Source organism: Carcharodon carcharias, chromosome 1 (assembly GCF_017639515.1).
Source record: "Carcharodon carcharias isolate sCarCar2 chromosome 1, sCarCar2.pri, whole genome shotgun sequence".
Classification (NCBI taxonomy): Eukaryota; Metazoa; Chordata; class Chondrichthyes; order Lamniformes; family Lamnidae; genus Carcharodon; species Carcharodon carcharias.
Genome location: NC_054467.1, coordinates 229927441 through 229950418, shown reverse-complemented (window position 1 = coordinate 229950418; position 22978 = coordinate 229927441). Strand labels below are relative to the sequence as shown.

Here is a 22978-nt window from a genome sequence, read left to right as displayed (position 1 = left end):
CTATTCAGGAAGTGGGATATAAATTGGGTATTTTTGCAAGTTTCACAGAAAGTTAGAAGGTTCAGAACAAAGTAATCAAATACCTAGGCAAACTGCAGCTACAAGATCAAAACCAGTGTTGGAATTGTATAAAACATTGGTGAGGCTGCAGCTGGAGTACTGTGTGTAGTTCTGGTCACATTACAGGAAGCTCTGGAGAGAGTGCAGAGGAGGTTTACAAGAACGTTGCCAGGGTTAGAAAAGCGTAGCTATGAGGAGAGATTGGATGGGTTGGGATTATTTTCCTTAGAACAAAGAAGGCTGAGAGGTGACTTGATTGAAGTGCACAAAATTATGAGGGGAATAGATAGAGTGGACAGGATAAAGATGGAGAATTCTAGAACCAGGGGACATGGATTCAAAATAAGTGGCAGAAGGTGTAGGGGGGACATGAGGAAGAACTTTTTTTACGCAGAGGGTAGTGGGTGTCTGGAATTCGCTGCCCAAGTTGGTGGTAGAGGCAGAAACTTTAAACTCTTTTAAAAAGTACCTGGATCTGCACCTTAAGTGCTGTTAGCTGCAGGGCTATGGGCCAGGTGCAGGAAGGTGGGATTAGAAAGGGCACCTGGGTGTCCTCAGGCTGGCATGGACAAGATGGGCCAAATGGCCTCCTTCTGTGCTGTAACTTTTCTATGGTTCTATGGTGGCAGATACACCAACTTCAATAATCGCTTTCATCTTTTTCCAAGTTGGAAGGGTTCTGGATGAAGCTAATTTTAATAATTTTAGCTCAAAAGGGTCTTCAAAATATCAATCAATACAGCAGTTCAAGGAATTCAATCAAAATTATGCACTTTAAGTCATAAATGCCCTAAAATGTTTGAAGAAAAACATTAAATACAACTGTCTCCAGGTCTGGTAACTTGAAAAAATGCACACTGCGGCAAGAAATAGATTTACAAATTAATACGAAACGGTTTTATTTTCCATTTTTCTGCTGGCAAGAAACTCAGTATGTGCTGCATTCAAAGTTGAACATATTAGATGTGCTATTAAACGTAACATTTTTAATGTGCTAAAATTACAACCCAACTCATGTTTTAAAATGTTTTACTTTCTAATTTGGTTTATTGCTTAAATAAAGAGTGTTAAATCTCAAAGGACTTAGGCTTCAACGTGTAGATTTCCCAAGGGTATTTTTGGAATAGATCTTACATCTGCTCCAAATCATGACTTGCATACTGTCTTCAATATATTCCACACTGGTTAAGTCTATTGAAGCTCTTTCCCACTGAGACTGAAGGCTTATTTTGAGATTTCCAATTCAGCGGGATTACCTATCTTCCAACCAGCACAGTCAAAAATGCCCATCTCCATCTCCAACTGTGAGGTCTTAGAACACACATGCCCAACTTGGCTAAAATCATGCTAATTGTGGATTTAACTTGCATTAATGATCTCCTGGAAGGCCAACTGTAATTAGGAAATCTATCCATGGAAAAAGAATAATTCTTCAAGTTTAAGTCTTATTTCTGAGCGCATCTGAACAGTTTAATACCATGTACACCCAAACATGGTAGACTTCAGAATTAAACTGCAGACATTACATCTGTTTTCATTTTTCTCAGCCTCTTGTCTCCTCCCATTCTCGTCATCTTATTATACCACTTTTCATTTCTCTTCAGGCACCTTCCCCCCCCACCAACCCCATCTCTATCCTATCAATTACCATTCCTCCATCTAAGGAACTGGAATAAGCCATTCAGCCCCTCAAGTCTATTCTGCCATTCAATTAGATAATGACTGATCTATACCACAATCCCATTTGCCTGCCTTGGCTTCATATCTCTTGATTCTCTTAACCAACAGAAATATATCAATCTTAGTCTTGAACACTTCACTTGACCGAGAACCAGAAACTTTCAGCACAGAATTCCACGTTTCAACAATACCTCATGGCCCAGTTTGAATTTTATTATGTGCCCTTGTTCTAGATTCCCCTACCAGAGGATCACCAAATCAACCGTCTAAACTCAAGGGAATACAAGCTAATTTTATGAAATCAGCTTTCAAAATTTAACCCTTTAGACCCTGGAAAATCTGCACTGTACCCCTTTCAATATATCTTTGAGGTCTGGTGTCCAGAATTGAATGCAGAGCTCCAGATAGAGTGTGACCAAGACAGTACTACATGTCCTCACTTTTGAATTCAAAAGCCTACATTCCATCAGCCTAAGATTACGTTTCTAGCTCTGCACTCACTCTGATGTGTGCATGGATACCTAAATCATTCTGCTCTTCCACAGCTCTTAGTGAATCTTACACCCAAAATTTCTTGGGTAGAGACAATTGATTCTTTTAACACAATGCAACTTTGAAATCCATTTAAAAAGATCCCTTAAAAAGGGGAAACTTCAAAATAAAGCTTAAAGCATTCTTTGAAAAAATTCAGAATATTGCTCAGCCTATACTAAAGCCAAAAGAAATTTTCAGAAGTGATCAACCAAATGCTTGTATAAAAAGATGCTTAAGTAATGCTCCAATAGATATTACATAATTACACACTACATATTTGAGTGTCCAGTTGTAATGACAGTTAACCACAATGTGTGCCTCTCTAGCAGACAACTCTAGCATTTAAGCATTCATGACATAGTATAAGTTTGGTGTGAAATCACATTGTCTCTGGGTGCTGAAAGCAAACACCTCTTCACTTTTTTCAATCACCCAGTTGAGGCCATTAGAAGATCATGTAGCTAGTAGGTTAGTACCTTTCTGAATTCTGGACCCCTTTTCCCCCTTCTCTCCTACCCAACATTGGTCTATCAATAGCCACCTGATTTTCTTTTACTCCTTGGCAAGACCAGCATTTGTTGCCCATACCCAATTGCCCTTGAGAGTAGTTAAGAGCATTGCTGTGGGTCTAGAGTCACATGTAGCAGATCAGGGAAGGACATTTGCAGACCAGATGGGTGTTTTTTTTTTTAAAAACCACCAATGGTAGCTTCATGGTCACCATTTCTGAGACTAGCTTTCCATTTCAGATTTGTATTTTAACTAAATGGGTGGGATCTGAACCCACATTCCCACAGCATTAGCCTGAGCCTCGGGATTGCTAGTCCAGTGACATTACCATCTCTCCTGATAAACTATGAACAATTTGATCCACATCCACTCAGAAAAGGCGTATCAGCTTGGATGAGGACAGCCCAAAAAGTTTGAGATTTATTCCAAGTCATGCACTCTTCATCAAAGACAGAAAAACTACAAAAACATTCATGCTAATCTAGAGCAAATAAATATGTGCACTCCAGTGCACAATTAGAAAGGAAAATCTGCCTTCCGGTGCTCACTACACCTCGATGGAAATATTTTACCAACTTAAGGCCCTCAATTGTGCTATTTCTGTGCACCATAGTGCATGAGACAATTAGTCTGGAAGAAAGCACTCGAGTGGAAACTCACCAGCACAGATGTGGAGAATAATGGAAAGATGCAATAGGAATACAGATTTCAATAAATCTGTGCTTTACAATACAATTACCACCAAGCCCCCCTCCCCCCTACGACACTTCCTCTAATTGCATTTTAAGGGAGCGCGTGGGTGAGTGAAGTATGTGGCCTCTTTAAATTTTTCTGCATGGCCATGCATACATGGTAACTTATTGGTGTTAACTTATGCGCGGCCTGCCTAGGGGCTCTTCAGGTTGCTGTACATTCACACAAATTAAAGGCAACATATTGCCCCACAGACCCTCTTCCCTCCTACATCAAGGAAGGGCAGATAAATGTGCAAAAAAGTTAAAAACAAAAAAACTGCGGATGCTGGAAATCCAAAACAAAAACAGAATTACCTGGAAAAACTCAGCAGGTCTGGCAGCATCGGCGGAGAAGAAAAGAGTTGACGTTTCGAGTCCTCATGACCCTTCGACAGAACTTGAGTTCGAGTCCAAGAAAGAGTTGAAATATAAGCTGGTTTAAGGTGTGTGGGGGGGCGGAGAGAGAGAGAGAGAGAGAGAGAGAGAAGTGGAGGGGGGGGTGTGGTTGTAGCAAGGCAAAAGACAGGAACGGAAATCTTGTCGCAGAAAAGAACAGAACTTCTTCAAGGAGGTAGGCATTTCTTGAAGAGCAGTGACAGTCAATTAAAAACAGAGATAAAAACAAAAAAACTGCGGATGCTGTGATCTGCTTCTATCACTGCTTGTTTATCCCTACAACCACACCCCCCCTTCACTTCTCTCTCTCTCTCTCCGCCCCCCCCCCCAACATACCTTAAACCAGCTTATATTTCAACTCTTTCTTGGACTCGAACTCAAGTTCTGTCGAAGGGTCATGAGGACTCGAAACGTCAACTCTTTTCTTCTCCGCCGATGCTGCCAGACCTGCTGAGTTTTTCCAGGTAATTCTGTTTTTGTTGTGCAAAAAAGTTACTGCTTTCTCCCTGCATCCAAGATAAAACTAGTTAGGCTGGGATCTGCAACGCAGAGCAGCTGGCATTAAAGTGGCAGGAAAGTCCTGCCAGTTTTGGGCACACTCACTGACTAAAGTCAACTGCACAGCAATAAATTTGCATCACAAAACCAAAAAATTGCACCACAGCAGACTAGTGGTTCCTCTAGAGGCATTAAAGATTAAGACACTGGATAAGATAGTCATTACCTTAAGTATGACTATTGAACAATGAAGGGGAGGCAACTAAAAAGTAATTAAATGAATGTTCACACTCTGCCTGGTCAGGACTTAGATAGTGTGGAATCACAAAATATTTTAAAGTATAGGTAGATTGATGTGTTATCTAAAGCAGCCTACTTTACTATTTTAGACCAAAAATACTTTTATTTTGGCATCAAGCAAGCCGAAATGTTACTTTGGCTTCCTAAAATCAGGTGTACGTCACACCATTGGAATTAATGGCCAATAAAATTGGCAAGCTTCCTGAAATATGAGAATCACTGCTTCAAACAGTTATTCAACAACATGTATGGCAGCTTCATATTCTCTCCTGGGCCCTCTATAAATTCCAGAAAGGCTTCCACTGGGAGCCTTAAGAAAATAAATTCAAAAATTTTGCCTTATTTAAGCTACAATCTGTGGTCCAATTATGCACCAAACATTAAATGCTTTGGTTAATCCAATTTGTTAATCACTTCTACAACTGAACTTCTGATGTAAAGCCAATACCTTTGCTCAATTTATAAATCTGCATGTAGGTTGAGGTTCTGATACATTGTCTGCTGCCACAGCACCAAAAGATGAGTGACCATTGCATGGTTCTTGAGAACAATGAGTGAGAAAATGAGATTGATTGCACCTGTCTTTTGGGCTCTACAACTGCCCTTACAGCTCCAAAATAGTCTATGTGCTGTACAAATTTTTGGGACAAATCGCATTTGATGCCTTAGTGGCGAGACGTTACTACATGCACAGTGAATAGCCTCACAGCAGGCAGATCATGACTTTAATCAACATGCAACATTAATTTGATGCCAGCAGAGCCATTTTAAAACTCAACACGCCAGCTAATGCCCTTTGTAAACCAACCTTAACAGATGAACACATTCAGCAGCTGAAGGAACCTCTCCACTAGTACAATATAACGAGATTAACTTTCAGGTTAATTGCTGGTTGATTTCTTCTGGCTGCTGCTTTGATTCCACAAATGTTTGGTGCTTTGTATTGATGTTTCAAGTTGCGAATGTCTACAGGGAGTGGGGTAGCAGCAGAAAATTTTTTTTTGCTTCTGCACAAGCCAGTTGCTCCCTGTGATGGAAACATGAGTAGGCAATCCCCTTGCAATAGGGAAGACTTGCAGAACACACAGAGGCTGAAGGAGGAAGAGGATGGGGAGAACAGGTCTCAGCAGGAGTCAATATCTGCCAGGGGAGTTCATTCAATTCACATGTGTGACCCTGAGCTTCCAGTCACCTATTATTTTCATTCTCCACTCCAATCCTGCACTGCCTTCCATCCTCGGCCTCTTACATAGAGCTTCATTAGAGGAGTGTAAGCTCAAGGAACAGCAATTCGTTTGTTTGGCAATTGTTGGTTGGTAATGATTCTGCATTTTCGCCACTTACACTTCTGAGGCACATTATGTTTTGACCCCCTTTCTCCTGCCTTCCACCCTATACAGACCTTCTCTTTTGTTCTTTACCTCCATTCCCTGTCTCTGTACTTGCTTTAAACTTGTTACATCTAACATTTTTCCATTCTGATGAATGGTCATGAACCTGAAACATGAAATTTCTCTCTCCACAGATGCTTCCAAGCTTGAAAATTTCCAGCATTTTACTGTTTTTATTTCAGGTTTCCAGCATTTGCAGTATTTTGCTTTGTTCAGGGAAGTTCTCCTACCTGAACCTTAGTGAGGAAAGTGATAGAGGTCTGCACTTCAGTAAGAGCATTGGCACTGAAATCTACCACTTGCTGTGGCCACAATTGCAACCTCAGAGCAGGAAAAGGACCACACCGCCTGCAGCTGTGAAGGTAACTGTGGTGATGAACTTATGTGCCTGGCTCCTTCCAGACTGGAGCTGGAGGTATTCGTAATATATCACTGTTTGCTGTCCATTGTTGTGTAAAAGAAATCACTGAGGCACTATTTAATAAGACTAACTCTTGTCAGAGTACAGCAGGTGCAACCAGCACATGGCTTCGCTAGGATTGCTTCCCCACCATGCAGGCTGCAATAGATTGTATGCCTATCACTTGGTGGGCGCTGCATATCAACTATGTCCAAAACAGGGAGATGAAAAGAATTCACTCCCTCCATGTCCAGCTGGTGTGAGATCACACAGAAAAGCTCGCAGGTCAACATCCGGTATCCTGGCAGCAGTTATTCACTTTGCAGCAGTCCACATGCCAGTTGCATTTCAGCCACCATGACAAACCAAAGGGTGGTTTACTGGCCGAAAGTCATCATCTTCCCACACAGCTGATGACTCCATTGCACATTTAGAAGAGTAAGAGGCGACTTGATTGAAACACACATGATCCTGGGGGGACTTGACAGGGTGAATGTGGGAAGGATATTTCCTCCTGTGGGAAGTCTAGAACTCGGAGCCACCATTTCAAATTGAGGGATTGTTCAGTTAGGACAGAAATGAGGAAAAAAGTTTAGGTTTGACAGATTTTAGAACTCTTCCTCAAAAAGCGGTTGAGACAGAATCCTTGAATATCTTTAAGGCAGAAGTAGATCGATTATTGGGGGTAGGCAGGAATATGAGGTTAAAATCAGATCAACCGCGATCTTATTGAATGGTGGAGCAGGCTTGAAGGGCTGAATGGTCTACTCCCACTCTTAATTCATATGTTCACAACTCTCACACGTGTGCAAAATGAAGAGTCATGTTGCCACACAAAACAACCCTTCCTGGTGGAGCTCTGCAATACTCGGCAGAGTGTATGTCAAGTAGCAGTCTGTTGCAAGCTGCACAGCCTCGCTCAACTGTCAGCTGTACACAAGCAGCTGAGGAGCAGGGGCAGGCAACCTAAACAGCACCTTTCAGGACGCACTGTCCATGACCAATAGATCTGAGTGCGATAACAGCAACCACAACCCCAATTCCCTACTCATCAGCAATGCTACACTTTAACATGGAATTTAACCCTGAAAAGTGTGAGGGGATACACTTTGGAAGGGGTAATTTGACAAGGAAGTATTCAATGAACAGCATGGCACTAGGAAGTTCTGAGGTACAAAGGGGGCCTTGGCGTGTGTCCATAGATCTCTGAAGGCAGAGGGACATGTTAGTGGAGTGGTGAAAAAGGAATATGGGACACTTGCCTTTATCAATCGAGGCATAGATTACCAAAGTAGGGAGGTCATGTTGGAGTTGTATAGAACCTTGGTGAGGCCACAGCTAGAGTAGTGTGTGCAGTTCTGGTCGCCACATTTAAGAAGTGTGTGACTGCACTGGAGGGGATGCAGAGGAGATTCACCAGGGTGTAGCCTGGGATGAAACATTTAAGTTATGAAGAGAGGTTGGATAGACTTGGGTTGTTTTTGTTGGAGCAGAGAAAAAACTGAGGGGCGACCTGACCGGGGTGTACAAGATTATGAGGGGCATGCTCAGGGTGGACATGGAGCAGCTGTTCCCATTAGTTGAAGGGTCAGTCACAAGGGGGCTTAAGTTCAAGGTGAGGGACAGGTGGTTTAGGGGGGGATGTGAGGAAAAACTTTTTTACCCAGAGGGTGGTGACGGTCTGGAATGCGCTGCCTGGCAGGGTGGTGGAGGCAGGTTGCCTCACATCCTTTAAAAAGTACTTGGACGAGCACTTGGCCTGTCATAACATTCAATGCTATGGCACTTAGCTGGTAAATGGGATTAGGTAGTTAGGTCAGGTGTTTCTCACGTGTCAGTGCAGATTCGATAGGCCAAAGGGCCTCTTCTGCACTGTGATCCTGTGAACTTCCACATGTCATTGATCATCACAACAGCCACTTGGCCACAATGCTATAATAAAAGCCACCACAAAATCAACATGCCAAACCAAATTCCTGCATGAAAATCATGTTATATTGCATAGAAAAGTCAACTAATCTTGCCCCTCTCATGTGCATTTGCCTATCCTTGTGCACCTTCACAGTGCTACCCCCAATGGTTGCAGTACTGCTGTTGAAAAGCTGCCTACTTTTAGTGGGGACAAATACAGATGCCCTTGTAGGACATTCTCAAGCAGCTCTAGGCTGAACAAGGCCTAGTTGCTGACTGCGCCATCTCAGTATCATTGGTAACAATCTGGGCTGGCTGGTTGATGGGCAACAAGGACTCTAATATAATGGCAGCCCTTGAGAAAGGAGGTTTGGCAATGGAACTATTGCCACTGCCTGGGTTAGTGCGTTGATAACCCTTGTAGTCTGTTAGAGTGCTGCGACACCCTGCAAGCCTCTCTTGCACACTGTAATCTGCAGCCATGATGGCAGCCGTCCAGGCTTGCACAGCAGCAAACTGACCTTGCATGACAATAGTCTGAGCTTCCTCTGAGGCACTTAGACGTTGGTTGCTGCCTGTACACTACAATGGAAACTGCAACAGTGGCCAGACACTTGGTGGTTGGGTCCACAAGTGTGTGACCAGATTTGGCCTTCATTTCCATGCTGGAGAGCATGGGCTCCAAGCCCTGCTCAAAGCCCAGAGCCAAGCTGATGCTGGACTCCTCCAAGAGTAGCTTTATTGAAATGTTCATCTGAGCCCTCTGTAGTAGAACTCATTGTGCGTGACCTTGCTCTCCGGTGAGCTGGTAGCTGCGCTCTCCTCCTCTGGCTACAAGCCACTGATGCCTGGTGCCTCACAACATGCACATTCTGCCTTTATGCTATCCTCTCAATTACCATGTCAGTATCTGACCTGGTGTCTGCGAGTGTGAAATAATCAAGTGACAGTCCTCATCACTGTGCTGCGGTTCTGTGCTGTTCTTCATTGCTTGGGCAGGTTGTACTTCTTGGGTACCTGAAAGGAGAAAGGCAACAGGGTAAGGTTTAAGAGAGGGGGTGCAGGGCACTGGTGAAAGGGAAAGAGATGCATGCTTACATGATCTGCAGCTCACAAATTAAGGGGGAGGGTTACATATGAAGGCCTCATCATCTTCAATAGCTTCAAACCACCTCTGACCACAAAAATGGGCATCCCAATAATGGTCATATCCTCCACAGGAGTTTAAGATATACATCTATCTCTTATCCTACATGAGGGGGCAGCATGTCAGTGAGTGTCATGCAACCTGTCTGGGTTATGCAGCTGTCATTGTTGAATAGTGCAACTATGTGCACGATGTGGGTGTGAGACTAGCAGCAGTGCTAAGCATGCAAGGGTGAGGTGGTGCATACAAATGTCAGGTATCGGTTTTGATTGACAGATGAGTGATGGGTTGTGACAGTGGCTTAGACTGGTGGTGCAGTTGATAGGATATGGCATTTTTAGATGCATTCATTAACCATGACCAATGTGTCAGGTATCTGTGCTTCTTGTGGCACTGCATTCAGGTGCTGGAAGCTTGACCCCAACATTAACGTTGAGGGCTATCTGCAGCCTCTTCGTTCTGAGCATATGTCTGGAGAGTCTCCTGCCCCCTCTGTGGATACAGGATACTTCTCTTAGACCACGGCCTCCAGTGCAGTGCCTGGAAATCTTGGAGCCTGTACCCTTCCATGTTGTGCCATTCTTCAAAGTTTTCCATGTCAGATTCACTTTCTGATAACTATCAGCACTTGCTACAGCCACATTGCACCGCCCTTTTAAAAATGCAGGCTAGCTTTAAGTGATGTTAGCCAATCACAATATTGGACCCTGATGCATTCAACCAACAATCAGCACTTAGCGCTGGCTGGATGCTGAAATAAGCAAGCAGCACCAAGTAAGTGTGCTGCCTGCACTGCAATCCATGGGTGCTTCCAACATATTAAATGTGCCAGTTATTTCAAGCAATTTAATAAGCTTTTCGCACTTTGTTAAAATGAGATTGCCTCAATTATTTATTCTTCTCCTTACCATTTTACAGGCTCTGCTATTTCAGGCAAATTGAGGAGTTGATTAAATGTCTTTCCATTTGTACATGAACGATCCACCTGAAGAGCTGGGTGCCTCAATCCTGCAGTGCCGCTGTTTCTATCAGGATCATGGTGAAATGGTGGCAGAATGACAGGATTACATGTATTTACCAGCCATTGCTCAGGCTGTAAGTTTTCACTGTCTTTCCGTCATTGAAAATAGTGTGTTCCTCTCTTCAGGATGTTGATGGCCCCCCTACCTCAGCAAGGTACGGCTTGTAGCTAAACTGGTTACTGCCAATTTCTACTCGACACTTCATGGTTTTACTGTCCACAGCCGATAGCAGGCAAATGGTGTTAACGCTTGCGTACCTGCTAGAAGAAAAGCAACTGTCCCAATTTAGTGTGTTACTAGACAAGGCAAGCTGCATACTAAACAAATATAACAACAGTTACGCAGTTCCAATCAAAGAATCAATATATCGCTCTCGAGCCCAACCACATCCAGTTAATGATAATGGGATAGCAGATAACCAAAATGAGGATGATTCATGAGCTTCCTCATCCTCAACAATGGAGAAGCGCAGAATAGTGTTACAATGCTAAAATATTCGCAAGAGTGTTCAACCACAAGAGTCGAGGCCTTAAAGATCACAAGTGGTGGGCAATGATCATCCTGAGCAAGAGAAAGCCCAGCTATCTTCCCTTTTAACAGCACCACACCCCAATATACTGCGGTGTCCTCATTGGCCAGAAGCTTAAATACAAATGAAATTTCAACAGTATGGCTACAACAGCCAGCCATTTGAGACTTTGTGATAAATGATTAACCTCCTGACTCCCTAAAGCCTCCATCTACAATGTCAAGATGTGATGGACTACATAACCCTCACCTAGGTGTGTCCAGCAGAAACATTCAAGTGGTCCAACAATACAGAGCAACTTGACTAATCAGTATCTGTGTCACTGGACTTTATATTCACTTTCTCCATCACTATTACTAATATTAATGCTTTTATTAGTGCTAGGATGTTCTTGGCAATACATCAAGGTTAATTGAATAACATCTTCCTCCCCTGTAACCTCTAACACGGGAAGGAAAAGAGTTGCAATGTTGTGGGAATACCAAGTCACACAGCATACTGAGTTGAATATATATTACCTTTCACTGGGTCAATACCCTGGCAATATTTAACACCACTGTGGGTGGACCATCACAAGGACTGCAGTAGTTCAAGGATAATGCCCATCACCTCGTTTTAAGTGCAACTTGGAATAGGAAATCAATGCAGCCTTGCCATTATCATTGAAATCCAGAGAATTTTTTTTTAAAAATGGTTTTAATTTAAACAATGCCTTCCATGCTTGTTCTCTTCACATTCTCAATTGCAATCTCAAATTTGTGAAGTCTACACAGTCCTTAAAACTTTCTGCAGCCTGGACATCCTAAATCTTCTGAAAATCTAAAAGCAAGCATCATTCAGACCATAAAAATTTATCTGTGTTTTGCAAATTCACCGCTCTGCATTTCGATGAACTTTTATGTTCACAGATGCATGTGATTGAAGACTCAATGTGTAATTTCAGTTGGGGGTCGCGGGGGGAAGAAAAGTCAAGTCAAGTCATATTGTGTACAATTCCCAGTTACTGTGTAGAGAATAGCACTAGGAGATTCCTGGAGATTATCCAATTTCACTGCTCAGTAAAGAAATTGCGTACAACTTAGAGGAAGGGGAGAAACAGGATATAAAAGCCAAAGAAACCTTTGTAAGGATAAGGGCATAAATCCTTACCAGAGTATGGCTGCCCCCGCCAAATCAATGGATTCCAGACAAGCAAGGCTTTTCACACCAATGATTTGCCTATCTACATCCATCCTGCGCAGCTGCTTGACTAACTTCTGGAAATCTTTTTCACCAAGTAAAATTAGGGAGACGCACTGCAAAGCAGCTGCTCTTTGAACACCAACAGTAAGCCCTGTTTTGTTCAGCATTGAGCCAAGATATATTCTGGCAGTCTGTCAGTGGAAAACCAATTTCTTAAAGAGCTGTTTTAATATTCCTACAACATATGCATATCTCTGCGACCCAAAATCTTACTGTGTTATGGAGCTGTTATGAATGATAGGGCGTGATCCCAAGGGTTAATGCTGTATGCATTTCCTGCTCCCCTCAACCTTGAAGCTTCAAAATTAAAATTTTTAAAGCTACAATCATTTAGGTAAAAATAGAAATAGTTTGTGGTTTTGCTTCAATGGTTACACTTTGATGTTGGGCAAGGCAACTGTTGTTGCTGTTTAACCTTGCCCTTTGAGCTATTGTGGTTCAAGTAACATTTTGGCATTTAATAATGAAAACTAGTGCAGTTACTTTTTAAGCTGTATCAGAGTAATTCTTATAAAGCACTAAGTCCGGTAAGTCATCAGTAAAAATACCAATGCAGCAGAATCTGACAAAAAAAAACAAGAATCAACACTGTGCCAACATTTAAGTGCACCACCAAGGTCAACCAGAATTAATAAAGTGAACCCAAGGTTATAATGCAGATTTTAGTGGAGAAAAGTATTATTTCTACTCAAATGCAATAGAAACCAGATGCCTTGTCTTCTGGGATATGCTGGAAATACTCAGAAGGTCAGGCAACATCTGCAGAGAGAGAGAAACAGGGTTAATGTTTCAGGTCGATGACCTTTCATCTGAACTGGGAAAAATTAGAAAGGCAATAGGTTTCACCAGGTGAAAGGGAGAGTGGAAAAGGAACAAAAGGAAAGGTCTGTGATAAGCAGGGTAACGGGGGGAGATTCAATGACAATGCAGTGTTCCATTGCAGATCAACATGTTCAAGGTACAGCATCTCATCTTTCAAATAGACACTTTACAGCCTTCTGGACTCACCATTGAGTTCAACAATTTCTGGCCGTAATCTCTGCCTCAAAACCCCCCAACCCCCATTTGTTTCCTTTTCAGGTTTCAGTTTTAGTCTTTTTCCCCTTTTTTTGCTTTCCGACAGCAGCTGTTCATTAGTCTGCCATTCACACCTCACTGGGCATTTTTTGTTTCTTTACTTGTCCCTTTGCCACTCCCTTTGGCTCTGCCTCATTTAATCTCCCCTGCACCATCACAGGACTCCTACTTGTTCTTTTCCACCCTCCCCCTTTCACCTGCTTAAAACTCATTGCATTTCTAACCTCCCAATTCTCATGAAAAGTTATCAAGTTGAAATGTCAATTTTTCTCTCTTCACAGATACAACCCGACCTGCCATGTATTTCCAGCATTTCCTGTTATTTCAGATTTCCAGCATTGATAGTACTAGGCTTTTGCCTGTGTTCTGGCCTCATTTGATACAGAATACCATCTGTCTAGCTTGGATAACAATGAGGGTGGCACAATGAAAAGTAGTTTTACCCAAAAATATAGCTAGCAACCTACAGCCTACAACAAACATATGGCAAGATCAGAAAAAATGTAACATTTCCTACAGTATGTCCAGGCGTACCATTTTGTAGATCAATTTTCAATTGCACAAAAGCTATCCATTTACATAAAGCGACACTTAGCCGTGGGAGCTAGCATTTAGCTGTCATCTACATGATTAAGATATACTAGTCAAAAATCACAATTAGTGGTCACCACTATTAAGCGCCGCACCCCCCCCTCCACCCCCCACCTGCACAAAAACTGATACAATTTGGTACATCACTCTTCTGCTCATTGGGGTGACGGACGGCAGGCTCATTTCAAATTTTGGAGACCTTCATTTATAGTCATAAATAAAAACAAAAAAACTGCGGATGCTGGAAATCCAAAACAAAAACAAAAACAGAATTACCTGGAAAAACTCAGCAGGTCTGGCAGCATCGGCGGAGAAGAAAAGAGTTGACGTTTCGAGTCTTCGTGACCCTTCGACAGAAATAGGCGAATCCCAGGAAGGGGTGAAATATAAGCTGGTTTAAGGTGTGTGTGTGGGGGGCAGAGAAAGAGAGAGAGAGAAGTGGAGGTGTGGTTGTAGGGACAAACAAGAAGTGATAGAAGCAGATCATCAAAAGAGGTCAACAACAATAGAACAAAAGAACACATAGGTGTTAAAGTTAAAGTTGGTGATATTAACTAAACGAATGCGCTAATTAAGAATGGATGGTAGGGCACTCAAGGTATAGCTCTAGTGGGGGTGGGGAGAGCATAAAAGATTTAGAAAATTTTTTTTTTTTAAATAATGGAAATAGGTGGGTAAAGGAAAATCTATATAATTTATTGGAAAAAAAAAAGGAAGGGGGAAACAGAAAGGGGGTGGGGATGGGGGAGGGAGCTCACGACCTAAAGTTGTTGAATTCAATATTCAGTCCGGAAGGCTGTAAAGTGCCTAGTCGGAAGATGAGGTGTTGTTCCTCCAGTTTGCGTTGGGCTTCACTGGAACAATGTAGCAAGCCAAGGACAGACATGTGGGCAAGAGAGCAGGGTAGAGTGTTAAAATGGCAAGCGACAGGGAGGTTTGGGTCATTCTTGCGGACAGACCGCAGGTGTTCTGCAAAGCGGTCGCCCAGTTTACGTTTGATCTCTCCAATGTAAAGGAGACCACATTGGGAGCAACGAATGCAGCAGACTAAGTTGGGGGAAATGCAAGTGAAATGCTGCTTCACTTGAATGGAGTGTTTGGGCCCTTGGACGGTGAGGAGAGAGCAAGTGAAGGGGCAGTTGGTGCATCTTTTGCGTGGGCATGGGGTGGTGCCATAGGAGGGGGTTGAGGAGTAGGGGGTGATGGAGGAGTGGACCAGGGTGTCCCGGAGGGAGCGATCCCTACGGAATGCCGATAGGGGGGGTGAAGGGAAGATGTGTTTGGTGGTGGCATCATGCTGGAGTTGGCGGAAATGGCAGAGGATGATCCTTTGAATGTGGAGGCTGGTGGGGTGATAAGTGAGGACAAGGGGGACCCTATCATGTTTCTGGGAGGGAGGAGAAGGTGTGAGGGCGGATGCGCAGGAGATGGGCCGGACACGGTTGAGGGCCCTGTCAACGACCGTCGGTGGAAAACCTCGGTTAAGGAAGAAGGAGGACATGTCAGAGGAACTGTTTTTGAAGGTAGCATCATCGGAACAGATGCGACGGAGGCGAAGGAACCGAGAGAATGGGATGGAGTCCTTACAGGAAGCGGGGTGTGAGGAGCTGTAGTCGAGGTAGCTGTGGGAGTCGGTGGGTTTGTAATGGATATTGGTGGACAGTCTATCACCAGAGATTGAGACAGAGAGGTCAAGCAAGGGAAGGGAAGTGTCAGAGATGGACCACGTGAAAATGATGGAGGGGTGGAGATTGGAAGCAAAATTAATAAATTTTTCCAAGTCCTGACGAGAGCATGAAGCGGCACCGAAGTAATCATCGATGTACCGGAGAAAGAGTTGTGGAAGGGGGCCGGAGTAGGACTGCAACAAGGAATGTTCCACATACCCCATAAAGAGACAGGCATAGCTGGGGCCCATGCGGGTACCCATAGCCACACCTTTTATTTGGAGGAAGTGAGAGGAGTTGAAGGAGAAATTGTTCAGCGTGAGAACAAGTTCAGCCAGACGGAGGAGAGTAGTGGTGGATGGGGATTGTTCGGGCCTCTGTTCGAGGAAGAAGCTAAGGGCCCTCAGACCATCCTGGTGGGGGATGGAGGTGTAGAGGGATTGGACGTCCATGGTGAAGAGGAAGCGGTTGGGGCCAGGGAATTGGAAATTGTTGATGTGACGTAAGGTGTCAGAGGAATCACGGATATAGGTGGGAAGGGACTGGACAAGGGGAGAGAGAAGGGAGTCAAGATAACGAGAAATGAGTTCTGTGGGGCAGGAGCAAGCTGAGACGATCGGTCTACCAGGGCAGTTCTGTTTGTGGATTTTGGGTAGGAGATAGAAGCGGGCCGTCCGAGGTTGGGCGACTATCAGGTTGGAAGCTGTGGGAGGAAGATCCCCAGAGGGGATGAGGTCAGTGACAGTCCTGGAAACAATGGCTTGATGTAAAGTGTAATTCAGTCAACAACTGATGCATTCGGAATGTGGGAGAAGCCATGAGGCTTCCATGTGGCTCAGTCAGGAAGCTGAGTGGAGGCTTCAAACTTTGCTATGTTCCTGCTCCTGTCTGCCTGTTTCACCTCCGCAGGCATGTCTGCTTTGCAGGCTGCAGCAGCTAGATCAAATCCGGGGCTTGGGGGGACGTGGTGCAGAGGGAGAGAAGCATGTGTCTGTGTCAGGAGAAAATGGGATCACATTGGAAAACAGTTTGGGAAGCACTCAAGTAAAGGGTATAAATTAGTTAAGAACTTGAGATAACTGCAAGTGCCTTTGAATGTAAATCCCAATGCATAGTATACAAACCATAACAAACATTTATCAAGGAGTGTTGCTAACTATTACACATTAGTGCATCAGTCCATATTTTAAAATGAATGCATTTGAAAAAGCACGCTCGTCTCTTAACACTAGTTTTGCAAGTTTTGTGCCTCAGGTACATGTATCTGGTTCACACACTTACGGTTAGGTACTCTAACGTCATTCTATAAATCCAGAAATGTCTTCCTCCCAAGCATTCTGGACTGGAGGGGTTACAGTGTACCTGCAGGCATCGGTTAGCTTGAGACTTTCAGGTGTTCATGAAAAACAACTACCAACTGAAATGCAGAACTGAAATACTGGCTAATGGATACATTCAACACACAACTTAAACAGGAGTCTGGTCACAGTAGATGCAGCCAATCCAACCGATTAACTACTCAACAAGCACAGCCAACTTGTTATTGTCCATGCTCCATAGGAGTATTTTCTATTCCGTTTAACTATTCTATGCTTTCCCCCTCATGTACTCATGTAGCTTGATGAAAGGATGATAACTGGCCGGGTTGAGCTTATCATTGCTACCCAATTATGAGGGGAGCCAATTATGAGGTAGTTTAGGAACTATAGAACAATAAGTGGGAAGAACAAGGACACCTGAAAATTAATACAGACAATTAATACTGCACATTGAAAGGAGTAAAAAATGTGTACAGCTACTTCAAGAATGTGAAAATAGGCGAGGATAAAAGATAATTTTTTTGCATGCTTGACATTCAAGTGTCGATTCAATAGTCTAACCTTAGTTTCCTCCCTTTCCAAGTATTGCAAATCATTCCAGCTAAGCACTAGTAAATTTCTGTCGAGCTCAAAAGCAGAAATCTCTCCTAAAAAGCTTGCAAGCTCAATTTGAGGAGCTAACATGCAAATATTAAGCAATTTTAGCATTAGTTCTCTGCTACTCAGTTAGAGAATAATGCATTCCTATGTGGTTAAATATGTCTCACACAAAACTAGTTGATGTACAATTAAATTAAACAATGCAAATAATAACAGGGTTCAAGGGACTAACAAAGCAATTGTCTACCAGACCTCTGAAATACACGGACTCCTCATATCAGGCAGGGTACTGCAGCAAAGAGCCTGCTGGAGGAAACTGTGGAGATGCTAAAACTGCCACCATTGAAAGATAAATGGGAGAGGGGGGGTTGTGCCTCATCCCCAATTTCTCAGCAGATGAGCTATCTGGATTATTCTCCAATCAGCTCCATGGTGGATGGGGTCTCATTACAATGAATAGAACAGGTAAGAACTGTTCCCATTTGTAAGAAATTCCTTCTTCATCACCCAGTCTGATATGAAATTCTCTGGTACAAACTCTGACAGAGAATGGTGAGGTGTAGGGCAAATAACAACACCTAGAAACACAGAAGTAACTCCCCCTGCATAGCTGTAGTACATATTCTGCTGAATAGCTGCTCATTTCATGCTGGTCTACCAGAAGGACTTTATGGAGCATATATCGCCAAACCAAGGTAACTGAATGGTTAAAGTCTATCCAAGTCCCCTGACACTTGATACTCTGACTTATAGTTAATCTCCCTACTTTATTAGCTTGTAAATTCAACATTTTTCCAATCTTTCTTGTATCACCTGTGAATTCATAAATAACACCATAAATAAAATTCATCTCTTTGGCACAAGTTTGTCCAAACTTATAAAATATTCAAGCAGAAAACAGGATGGCAGAAAGGCCAAAAAACAATAGAGTAAAATCTTTGTAAATTGATGATAAAATGGATCCTGATGGAAAGACTCCAGGACTAAAGTTACTTCAAATAAAAATTTTAAAGTGGGCTCAAGTACTAAAGTTAACATTTTTGACCGGCCAAATTTATGCTAGTAAAAGAGATGAAATCTGAAATAAAAACAGAAAACTCTGGAAAAACTCAGCAGGAGTGGCAGTATCTGTGGAGACAGAAACAGAGTTAACATTTCGAGTCCATAAGACGAAGAGTCAGATGGATTCGAAACGTTAACTCTGTTCCTCTCTCCACAGATGTTGCCAGACCTGCTGAGTTTTTCCAGCATTTTCTGTTTTACTTAAAATTTCCAACATCTGCAGTATTTTGCTTTTATCAAAGATGAAAATGTGTTGCCCTTACTATCTTTCATAGCTCCTGTACATAAATTGTTTCTACTTTTTAATCACAAACTAAAAATATTAACATTTACTAAATTTTTCAGAACTATTAAGAGACTTTCTCCAACTTACCCTAGTCATCTTTAGGAAGTCCAAAGAGGGGCGTGTCCACCTGACATCTTCCTCCCGCCTGCGCTTTAGCCCACATTTCCTTTCATTCAGCACACAAGGCTGTGAGCGGCACCGCAGCAATCCCTGTCGACGGCTCAGCTCTGGTGTGGAGGTGGGAGTGCTGTTTGCTGAAGGCAAGAGATTCGTTGTCTCTGTAATGTGCTCCTGTGAAAGTGACAGCCGCCGCCTTGGGTTAAAATCAAATGGTCCAGCAGAGTTCCAACGGACACTTGATGTGCTTCCCTCACTACTGTCTACAAATCCACTGCTGGCAGATGAGGGCCTTGGAACTGGTGAAGTATTGAAGCTGGTGATATTAAATATACTGTTGTTGAGCGATAATGTGTGTTTACTGGTATGTTGGAGCATATTGATGCTTGTGCTTCTCTGCAATGTGGCACTTCCATGGCTGTTGCAGCGCTGTAAGGTTGCACTGCCACCGCTGTTGCACCGCCGCTTTGACACAGGAGTCCAGACCTTGGAACTGCAGGGTTTCCATGGAGACCGGCACCGGGACAATTCATCAGGCTCCGAAAGAGACCTGCAGTGTCGTTTTGTGGGGGGCGCCAAGGGAGTGCTCGAGTTCTCATTGAGATTCAACTCGCTGATCCAGCCGGAGACAGAGGTTTTATTTGTGTTGATCTGCCATTGTAACCCAACGTGGTCAGCTAGGCCATGGTTAAACGTACATGTTGAAAAAGGAAAAGCCACATTGCGGTTCGTCTCAGCTTTAGTTGGACAAGTCCTGTTTACAAGTGTCCATGGACTTTCTTCTGTAAGAGGAAAGTGAAAACAGTCAACAATTTATCCAGATAAACATAGACAATTGAAACATCCATAAAAATATTTTCAGCTATTCATACATACAACACTATTGAAAGAAACAGTCTCACATCACCATATTCTATTACACAATGAAGTATTGAAACTCTAGAACAAGGCTATTTGAATACAAGTCAGTTTTTACATTTTTTTTTCAAACATTAGGACAGAAAAATCCTTTCAGGATTCAACTCAACTTTGTTTCATGCTCATAACATATCTAGCAGCCTATTTTCAAAAACATACAAATCTAGGCTGGCTCTGATACATAATGTGTCAGGCCTTGGGTATGGAATACATCCGCTGCTTTTACTTCAAAATAGTCAAAAGTATTCAGCATTCACATTAGGATGATGGAAAGACAATGCAGGAATCAAGGATATCATTACAGGGCTGTCAAGGGCAGTATGATGATGATTGGGCTGTCCCTCCTATCCACCTGAGTCCCCCAGATCACATGGCTGATTATTTAAGCAGTTTTTTGGGGGAAAAAGGCAAGGTTTGGGGTGGTTAAAGAAATTTGTCAAGACTTTGGGCTGTTTGGAGCAGACCTTGTGGTATTTGGGAGACATGGTGGTATTGTCACTGGACCACTGCGCCAGAACCATGTAATGTTATGGGGACCCAGGTTTGAATCCTACCAAGGCAGATGGTGAAATTTGAATTCAATAAAAAAGTCTGGAATTAAAAGTCTAATAATAACCACGAAACCATTGCCAATTGTCGTAAAAACTCAGCTGGTTCACTAAAGTCCTTTAGAGAAAGAAATCTGTTGTCCTTGCCTGGTCTGGCCTACATATGACTCCAGATCCACAGCAATATGGCTGACTCTTAAATGCCCCCCGAAATGGCCTAACAAGCCACTCCGTTCTCAAGGGCAATTAGGGATGGACAATAAATGCTGGGCCAGCCAGCGACACCCACATCCCATGAACGAATAAAAAAATTAGAATTATAAACAGCAAAATATAACTTTCCCTGATGAACTTCAAGCAAGACAACACTTATTTCACCATACAAGGTAATGTGCCCTAATTTAGCATAAGAAAATTGTTTGCAGTTTACATATTTCCCTGATGTGCACCTAACTTCAGAGCTTGAACAGAGGACAGAAATTCAATCCAAGCAGAGCAAATTTTATAAAATAAAATCTTGAACCACCCTGCATTGTAGAATAATGGAACCAGGTTTTAAAAATGAAATAAAGTGGCAACAGCTTATTCTTTAAAGTAGTGCTGCACAAATTGCAACCATAGGCTAAATCTGGCCGAATGTATCATTTAGTCAACCTTGGAGCACTTTTTGAAATTAACATGTCAACCATCAGCAGATCCAAGGAAACCCCCAAATCCCTGAGCCAACTAACTATTGTTTTAATTATTCATTTAGGGGAAGTGGGCATCACTAGCAAGGCCTGCATTTATTTCCCATCTCATTGTCCTCGAAAAGGCATTGGTGAGCCACCTTTTTAAACTGCTGCAGTCTGTGCATGCTTATTGACTATCACATAACAGTTCGGTATCACTAAGTGGCTCACTACACCATTTCAGATGACAGTTAAGAGTTAGCCACATTACTGTGGGGTAGAAGTCACACAAGCCAAAACAAGAAAAGGACATTAGTGAACCAGATGGGCTTTAACAGAAAAAGCACACAGGTACATTTCTAGTTCTTGGATAGCAGGATTTGAGACAATGTCAAAAAAAATCAGACATTTTAAGCTGCCATGAATTTTTATTATAAGAAAAATAACTTACCAGCTTAATAGGCTAGGTGCTGCTTTGGTGTGGTGGCGCACCAACCTTTTCTCGTGCTACGAGTGATCCAAGCAACCCTAGACCCAACCCACCCAACCTGACTGCCCGAACCGAAAATCGATAGGATCCAAACTCCGGCAGGGAACCTGTGCCAACGTTGCTGGTTTTGACACACTGTTCTGTACTAGCTTTTTAAATTCTGAATTTGTTTAATAAACTTAAATTCTAATGGGATTTGAAACATCCCTGCGAGATTCAATATGATCATGGCGGATTCTCTATCTCAGCGCCATATTCCTGCTTTCTCCATGCCCCTTGATGCCATTAATATCCAAAAAAAATTATCAACTTCTTTCTTGAATATACTCAGTGACCCAGCCTCCACAGCCTTCTGTGGTAGAGAACTCCACAGGTTGGACACCCTCCAAGTGAAGAAACCTTTCCTCATCTCAGTCCTCAGTCCTAAATGGGCTGCCCCATATCCTGCGACTATGGCCCCGGTTCTAGACTCCCCAACCAGGGGAAACATCCTCTGTGGATGTTTCCAGTCTGCCTCATGCGGTTAGCATTTTATTAGTTTTAATTAGATCCCTTCTCATTCTTCAAAACTCTAGTGAAATACAGGCCCAGTCGAACCTCATACGACAGTCCTGCCATCCCCAGTATCAGCCTAGTGAACCTTAGATGCGCTCCATGGCAAGTATATCCTTTTCTAGGGAGACCAAACCTGTATGCAATACTCCAGATGCGGTCTCACCAAGGCCCTGTATAGCTGCAGTAAGACATCCCTACTTCTGAACTCAAATCCTCTTGCAATGAATGCCAACATACCATTTGCCTTCCTAATTGCTTGCTGTACCTGCATATTTACTTTCATTGACTGGTGTACAAGGGCACCCAGATCCCTTTGTACATCCACATTTCCCAATATATCGCCATTTAAATAACACTGTCCTTCTGTTTTTTACACTGAAATGTATAACTTCACATTTATCCACGTTATACTGCATCTGCCGTATGTTTGCCCACAACTTATCTAAATAGCCCTGAAGCTTCCTTGTTTCCTCCTCACAACCCCGCCCAGTTGTGTGTCGTCAGCAAACTTGGAACTTGTGTCTCTGCCTCATTAGTCCAGGCCTCTAGATTACTAATCCAGTAACACCATTACTCTGCTATCAGGACCAGACACAGCTACATCGAATGCAGTTCACCACTTGTCCCTTCCTCATGTTTCTTAAATATTAAAACCATTGCAATTATCATAAAAATCCATCTGGTTCATTAATGTCTTTTAGGGGAGGAAATCTGCTGCCCTTG

At 42.9% G+C, this 22978-nt stretch overlaps 1 protein-coding gene across 6 annotated transcripts in view; it reads right to left on the bottom strand.

The window, feature by feature from the left end:
• The window catches only part of LOC121277448 (protein FAM53A-like), a 114119-nt gene that overhangs the window by 52141 nt on the left and 39000 nt on the right, over positions 1 to 22978 (bottom strand). For all 6 annotated transcript variants that reach the window (XM_041186987.1, XM_041186940.1, XM_041186957.1 and 3 more), the window contains exon 4: positions 19044 to 19855. In XM_041186987.1, the coding sequence (XP_041042921.1) occupies positions 19044 to 19855 (812 nt within the window). The remainder of the gene's footprint in view (positions 1 to 19043; positions 19856 to 22978) is intronic.